We start from the raw sequence: 8311 nt of genomic DNA on the forward strand, positions 1-8311 counted from the left end.
AAAAGTATCGGCACCCTTTTCAAGTTCTTATATTTTTCCATAGTTTCCCCACTTTAATGTTTAAGATCATCACTTTCACATTCACTCTGTAAAGCTGCATGCCACAATTAATGTCAGTGTCAGTCAAAATGACTATTTTTTTTGGGCTGTGATAGACAGGTGTCTCTCTTTCACACGTGTCATGGACAAAGAAACAAGTGTGTGTTATTCCATTTTGGGCCTGCAGCCAGCTAAAACAGCTGCATTTGTCTTGTGACTGATAGCAAGCAATGCATACTGCATATATCTGCAGTAGATGTAGTTTTTTTTCTCTCTCACCATCATTATAGCTGTGACGTGACTATATAACATGTCTGTGAGTGCTTGCAAAAATTAGCCATAGAGCCGTTGATGGCTAACTGACCTACATAATTGGACTAGTCTAACTTGCCACCCATGAGAGTATTTCCCTTCTCTGCTGAGCTGATATAAGGGCACACCTACCTCTAATACTGCCATCTACTAAATGAAATTCTAAATGATAAGCCATGATAGATAAGTAGCTTTCAACCCGCTCCCTTAGTTTCAAACACAATATAAAGGCTCACCGGAAATGACCACAAGCTTTTGTGGTACATGGGACATCATCGACGACAACTTTGAAGGGTACATGATTGCATTAGGTTAAGATACTTAAAATATTTTCTTCTTATTGACTAGTCATGTTTGTCTAGAGCGAAAGATGTTTGTAGCAGGAGCCCTTTATTTATTTATTTTTTAAATAGTCTTTCCAGGACTTGTATACTACTTGTATATGTACTAAATATACTGGGACATCTGGCCAATACACATGCAAAAAATGAAACATTCTGGTTTGACTTTCTTCAAGATCTTAGACTGTCTCTGTGTTTCTGTTCTAGTTCTTTTCAAAGGTGTTTGATGGGGTTCCTCCACACAAGTCATCCTATTATACCTTTATGGAAACCTAATTGGGCCATGCTGGAAAAGAAAAGAGCCTTTCCTAAACTTTTTTTTAAAAATACTGTTTAACTGGAGGAGAAATGAAGCAATTCTGGTGTGAGGTGCATTCCGATATAACTTAATGAGTTTGTAGAAAATCTGAGTGTTATGGTCAGAGTTCAATTTACATTTTTAGCCATTTGTTTTTTTAGTTGTTTTTTTAATGGCTGCTTCAAACCAAATAAAAAATTCAATTGAGTTGTATTGTCAACAACGGAACAGAGGATAGGACCCAAAAATGCACGACTCCAAAACAAATGGACAGTTTCAAAAAGAGAGGTTTAATATACGGGCAGAAGTCGGTACACAGGCAGGCAATCCAAAAAAAGGCAAGAGTATCCAAAAACGTGAGGCAAAAAGGCGAGGTCGATAATCGGAACAGGGTCTAGTCTTACTGTGAGTCCAGAGGGGATTCCCGGGCGGGCTTGAGCAGGCTGATGTGAAAAGCAGGGGGGACCCGCATCGACCTTGGGAGCCTAAGCCTCCCGGTGACAGGGTTGATGATCTTTGTGATGGAGAAGAGCCCAACGAACCTGGGAGCGAGCTTCCTGGACTCCACCCGGAGTGGAATATGTTTGGTAGAGAGCCAAACTCACTGACCCATTTTGTAGTTCGGGGCCGGTGTCCTCCTACGGTCAGCTGCGGTCTTGTAGGACCGTCCTTGGCGTAGCAGCATTTGGCGAGCTCGCTCCCAGGTCCTCCTGCAGCGTCTCACCAAGGTCAATGCCGCTGGAGCTGTGGACTCTGGGGCTATGGCAGGAAATAGAGGTGGTTGGTAAGCATGCACAACGTGAAAAGGCGATAGACCAGTGGATGCAGAGGGGAGGGAATTGTGAGAGAATTCAACCCAAACCAGTTTATGAGACCAGGATCATGGCTCCTGTGAAGCGAGACATCGGAGCCCAGTCTCCAGGTCCTGGTTCAGCCTCTCAGTTTTTCCGTTGGTTTCAGGGTGAAACCCAGATGACAGACTGACGGTATCACCTATGAGATTGCAAAACTCCTACCAAAATTGCGAAATGAATTGGGGACCCCTATCGGATGCCACATTCTTGGGGAAACCATGGAACTTGAATACCTGGTGTATCATTAACTCGGCTGTCTTTAGCTGAGGTGAGTTTCGGGAGTGCTGTCCACGACTGTGAGAATGGTGGTATTTCCTTTCAAGGCCGGTAATCCCGTCACAAAGTCTACAGAGATGTCTGATCAAGGACGTTGTGGTATTGGCAGGGGTCGCAACTCCCCATAAGGGGCATTGACATAATTGGTAACATCCCTTCTAACATTGGGCCACCAAAAGCGCTGTTCGACCACAGATTGAGTCTTGCCAATGCCTGGGTGACATACAGTCCGGTTAGTGTGAGCCCAGTGGATGACTCTTCCCCTAAAGGTTGGAACCACATAAAGCCTGTTTTCAGGGCAATTTTCAGGGCTCAGGGTGTTCTTCAGAGCCTCCTATACCGGAGTCTCAAATGTCCCAAACAAAAGCAGAAATGAAACATGACTTGGGCAAAATGGTTTTAGGGTCGGACAAAGAATTCTCCCCGCAGAAAATGCGCGATAAAGCATCTGGCTTACCATTTTTAGAACCAGGTCGGTAGGATAACGTGAAATTGAATCTAGTGAAAAACAGTGCCCATCTAGCCTGCCTCGCATTTAATCTCTTATCAGATTTAAGGTATTCCAGGTTCCTGTGATCTGTCCATACTAAAAACGGAGTATGTGCCCCCTCTAGCCAGTACCTCCATTCCACCCAAGCCACCTTGACTGCCAGCAGTTCATGGTCACCGATGTCATAATTTCTCTCGGCTGGGGTCAGTTTTTTGGAGAGATAACCACAAGGATGTAATTTACCACCATTTAGACATTTCTGGGAGAGCACTGCTCCTATACTGGCATCAGACGCATCAACTTCTACCACAAACTGCTGTTTGAGATCTGGCAAAGTGAGGATGGGAGCGGAGGTAAAGCACAATTTAAGTTTCTGAAAAGCTGCCTGACAAAGCGGGTTCCATACGAAAGGTCTGCGTGGCGAAGTAAGATCATGCAAAGGCGAGGCTATAGAACTGAAATTTCTAATGAACTTTCTGTAGAAATTAGCGAACCCTAAGAACCTTTGTACGTCTTTGCGTGACGTGGGAGTGGGCCAATTAGTCACGGCATCAACTTTTTCACCTGGAGCCAGCACGAACCCCAGAAAAGAAACGGACGCCTTGTGTAACTCACATTTCTCAGCCTTGACATAGTACATTCTGCAGTAACTGCTGCAACACAGAGTGATGTGAGTCTCCTCATCCGGGGAGAATATCAAAATAACGTCCAAATATACAAAAACGTACACATTCAACATGTAATGCAGGACATCATTGACAAAGTTCTGGAACACAGCTGGAGCGTTAGTTAGTCCAAAAGGGATCACCAAATACTCGTAATGTCCCATTGGTGTGTTGAATGCTGTTTTCCATTCATCCCCCTCCCTTATCCTGACTAGATGATATGCATTTCTTAAATCTAGTTTGGTGAAAATCTTGGCTCCTTCCAGGAACTCAAAGGCAGTGGAGATGAGAGGAAGAGGGTACCTGTTTTTCACAGATATGTCGTTGAGACCCCGGTAATCGATACCGGGTCGCAGAGTCTTGTCCTTCTTGTCCACAAAGAAAAATCCAGCTCCCGCAGGGGATGAAGATCGGCAAATAATCCCGGCTGACAGTGATTCATCCACATTCTCCTTCATAGCCTTGTGTTCCGGCCCTGAAAGAGAGAACAACCTCCCTCGTGGAGGTGTGGTTCCAGGCGGCAAGTCAACTGCACAGTCATAAGGTCTTTGGGGTGGAAGGGATTTGGCCTTGGACTTGGAAAAAAATGTCTTTAATGTCCTGGTAACAGATGGGCACTTGAGATAAGTCAGGATCGCCAGATGGTTATGTGGATTGTCATTTGAAACATAGCCCTGAATATCACATGGAGGCTTGAAACAGTTCTGGGCGCAAATGCTGCCCCATGACATAATCTGCCCAGAGGACCAGTCAATGTGGGGGTTATGTAATTTCAACCATGGGTTCCCTAAAATAATGGTAATGATTCATGGCGTCAAAAACATGAAAACTAATGCGTTCCGAGTGTGAATCAGGAAATGTCAATGTGAGTGTTTGGGTGCGGTGAGTGATCTTGCCCATAAAACTGCCGTCTGCAGCATAGGTGTTGGGGTGGCGTTGTATTTGAAAGGTTCTAAGGTACATCCGTCTAACAAGGAGGGAGCTGAGTAAGTCAGTCAGACCACAGTCAGAACCAGAGTCAATTCATACAGGTCTATGAATTTCTTGATCAGGAGAGCATAGTGTCACTTTAGGAAGAACCTGGGTAGGATCTTCCTTCATGAAATTTAGACTCACCGCTCCCGTACCCTTGCTACCGGCACCGCCAACCTTGACGTGACAGTTGCTCACGGAATGACCCAACTGCCCGCAGTAAAAGCACCGCCCTTCCCTCAGCCGGCGTTGATGTTCCTCAGGGGAGAGACGGAACCTGCCCAGTTGCATGGGTTCATCCATGGTGACGCTAGCCAGTGGATTGAGACCGGCAACATGCGATCTGCCTTGGTTTGGCTGGTCACCGAGGCTCGTCCTCCAAGTGCGCGGTGACGCAGCCCCCCGCCGAACTCCGTCCAGCTCGTGATCCAAAAGCCTCTTGTCAATTTCCACGGCGAGAGCGATGAGAGTGTCCAAGTCGGTCGGCAGGTCTAGTGGGACCAAAATGATCCTTGACGGCGGGGGATAGTCCTTAAAAAAATGCATCGAACAGTGCCCTATTATTCCACTGACTCTCAGCTGCTAGAATGTGAAACTCACGATCGGGTGTGGAAAACTGAAAAATTTGCTCCATAGTCTTTACGAAAAAAGCCCACAAATGACATGCGGCGGAATTGCGACTCCATTCAGCAGTAGACCACGCCTCCGCACGACCAGTTAGCTGGGAAATGACAAAACCGATTTTTGCCCGCTTGTTGGGGAAGGCAGCTGCCTGTAGCTCAAAGTGGAGTTCGCACTGAGTGATGAACGGCTTAATATTCCCAGAATCTCCAGAGAACCTCTCCGGTCGAGAGAGCTGTGGGCAAACGGCAGCGGAGGTGGCAGGTGGCTGCATGGTGACTGCTTCACCTGAAAACGGTGGTACAGTGGCGGCATCGGGTGCTGTGCCAGCTGGTTCCTTCTTCTGAAGCATATTCATAAGAACGTCAAACTGTGAGGCCACAACCGGAACACAGACCCATGACGTATATGTTATAGGTCACGTTTATGGAGGAAAACGTTTTGTAATGTTTCAATCACAAAAACCTGGCATTTGAACAGGGTTGTGTAGACTTTTTATATCCATTGTAATCAATGTAATAGCGCCTCTTGACAGTTACTCAGGATAAACACGCATTGAACAATAGAAATAATGCAGAATTGAAATGATGGCACACACGCATCCAATGGCCTAGTTTGCGTAAGCCTTAGAAAGCCTTAGAGTGTCCCAGTATTTAAGTCCACGTCAGCTGTTCACACATGCCCACTGTCCCCTACTTATCAGCGCTTGTTTGAGAAAGATTGCTCTGAAGTTGAAGATGAGGAAACTGATAGAACAGCAGGGCGTCATCAAAACATACAGCACCTTCAGGAAGTGCACCGTGTCCTTCCGAGTGGGTCAGCAGTTTGAGGAGATCTCAGAGGGTGAGACAACAGGCACATGAAGGTGAATACAAGTGGCCGAATGAACGATTGAGAGCCGTGCATTGAATTTGGATAAGCTGCCACTCTCTCCTGTGCTGCGCAGTCCCTGGTAAGGTGGGATGGGAACAAGCTGGTGTGCGAACAGACTGGTGAGATGAAGAAGAGGGGGTGGTGTCACTGGATTGAAGAGGACAAGCTTCACCTGGGACAACATTGTCATCATGCAAAACAACAACTATTACAATTGCAATGTGTATTCTTTCTCCTTTACCTCATCTATATAATGTTTATTTAGATAAAAATTTATTCACTAAGAATTGGAAGGAATCTTCTAATATTAACAGTGAAAAGTGACTTTGACATCTTTACCTGGATTTGCTTCAAAATGTTTCTTGTGTTCAAACCCCACTCCTTTGTGCCAATCTGTTTTTGTAGATATAGTAGCTAGTGTTTTATAGTACACCAAATATGGCCAGATGTTTAATACATGTTTGCAGTTCATTAATATTCGGTTTGGTACATTGTGTTATTTATGGGGCAGCATGGTGGAAAGGGGGGATTCAGCAGGGTTCAAATCTTGCCGTCTTCCTGGGTTAGGGTGAGGTTGGGAGCTTGGATAAACTCCACCCTTAACAGCCCACAAAGAGTTCAGATATTGGAATAATGTATGCATGGGCATTCATGTCACCTGGATTCAAATAAAGGGCGGTCAATGTAAAACAAAAAAAACAATCTTTCTTGATAGCTGCTGGCAAATGTAATTTATACTTAAACCCAAGGATAGTCAAAGTATGGCCCGTGGGCCACAAACGTTCTGATATGTTCTTTGATCCAGCCCACCGAGCATTTACATGATCAAAAGTACAATTATTGTAATTAAACAGTTAACTGCATTAATTTGGCCATACTTGTATTTATTCATTTATGTTTGTGTGTATTCATGTGTCTCATTAGATATTTTGTTAATTGATTTCTTGTAAATAATAAACAAAAAAATAGTACAATCAACATTACATTTTGAATAAACATTTTAAAATTACATTTACATTAAAAAATGTGGATTATTTTATTATAAATCGGTTTTTATTCCATTTGCATTTTTCCTTAAAATTAGTCATTTAAAATGCCTCGACATGTATTCAATTTAAATTTAAATAATTTGTTAATTGATATCCATCCATCCATATTCTTTAGTAGTTGGGGCCTATCCCACCTGAGTGTGTGAGCGTTAAGAGTCCACCCTGGACTGCTCAGTAGCCAATGACAGTTACAATAAATAATAAACAAAAATCTGAAATACACATTTGCTTCATAAAATGACAAAGATAAAATCAATTTTAAATAAATTATTATGGGCTGACAGTTTGAAATTTTGGTACAGATTTTAGCAAGAAACATAGACGTTGCAGATGATTTGCTTTCGTGGGCCACATAAAATGAGGTGGTGGGCCAGAGCTGGGCCCTGGGATTTAGGTTTGACACCTGTGATGTAGTGCTAAATATAGACCCTTTCCAAAAAAAATGTATATCATGGAAGTTTATTTCCATAATTCCATTCAAAAAGTTAAACTTTTATAGATTAGAGATTCATGGCCCACAATTTAAACAATTTCAAGTATTTATTTGTTTACTTTTACATAATTTGGGCTTTCAGCACATAAAACCCACGAAATCAGGAATTCGAAAAATTAGAATACTGTGAAGAAATCAGCCAAACTTTTGCAGGCCATAAATGTTTTAAACTGAGTGTCACACACAAATCATCTACTAAACTCAAAGCACCTGCACAGGTTTCTCCAGGTGTCATTAAATTGCCTCAGTTGGGTTCAATATGAAGAAGGCTGCATACTTAACAACTGGCCAGAAGACCATCATTGATACCCTCCATAGCATGGGTAAGCCATATAGGTTCATAGCGAAGGAGGCTGGTTTTTCACAGAGTGCTGTGTCCAAGCATATCAATGGAAAGTCTAGTGGAAGGACAATATGTGGCAGGAGACGATGCACCTGCAAAAGAGATGACTGTGAGCTTCAGCGGATTATCAAACAGAGAAGATTCAAGAATCTAGTAGAGATCCAGAAAGAGTGGAATGAGGTGGGAGTCACAGGTTAAAAAACCACCACATTCAGACGCATCCGGGAAATGGGCTAAAACTGTCGGGTTCCTCGGGTCAAGCCACTTCTGAGCCTGAGCTAACATAGGAAGCGTCTCAACTGAGCCAAGGAGAAGAAGGACTGGAATGTCGGCCAGTGATCCAAGGTCCTCTTTTCCGATGAAAGTAAAGTGGGCCATTCACTCGGGAATCAAGGTCCAAGGGTTTGGAGGAAGACTGGTGAAGAACAGAACCCAAGCTGCTTGAGGTCCAGTGTTAAATATCCACAGTCAGTCATGATTTGGGGTGCAATGTCCAGTGCAGGTGTTTGTAAACTGTTTCTTAAATCCAAGGTCACCGCAACAGTCTACCAGAATGTTTTCGAGGATTTCATGATTCCTTCTGCTGAGGATCACTATGGAGATGCAGATTTCATCTTGCAGCAGGACCTGGCCCCTGCCCATACTGCCAGAAGCACCAAAACCTGCTTTGATGCCCATGTCATCA

General features: G+C 43.9%; 1 protein-coding gene across 1 annotated transcript; it reads left to right on the top strand.

Annotated features, from left to right (window-relative positions):
- Positions 1 to 592: 592 nt before the first annotated feature.
- rbp7a (retinol binding protein 7a, cellular) lies at positions 593 to 6152 on the top strand. The gene is given in 6 exon segments (XM_061698628.1): positions 593 to 662; positions 2671 to 2677; positions 5572 to 5711; positions 5714 to 5733; positions 5815 to 5934; positions 6147 to 6152. Coding segments are annotated over 6 exon segments (363 nt in total).
- Positions 6153 to 8311: the final 2159 nt, after the last annotated feature.

The sequence above is a fragment of the Phycodurus eques genome, chromosome 1 (assembly GCF_024500275.1).
Source record: "Phycodurus eques isolate BA_2022a chromosome 1, UOR_Pequ_1.1, whole genome shotgun sequence".
NCBI lineage: Eukaryota > Metazoa > Chordata > Actinopteri > Syngnathiformes > Syngnathidae > Phycodurus > Phycodurus eques.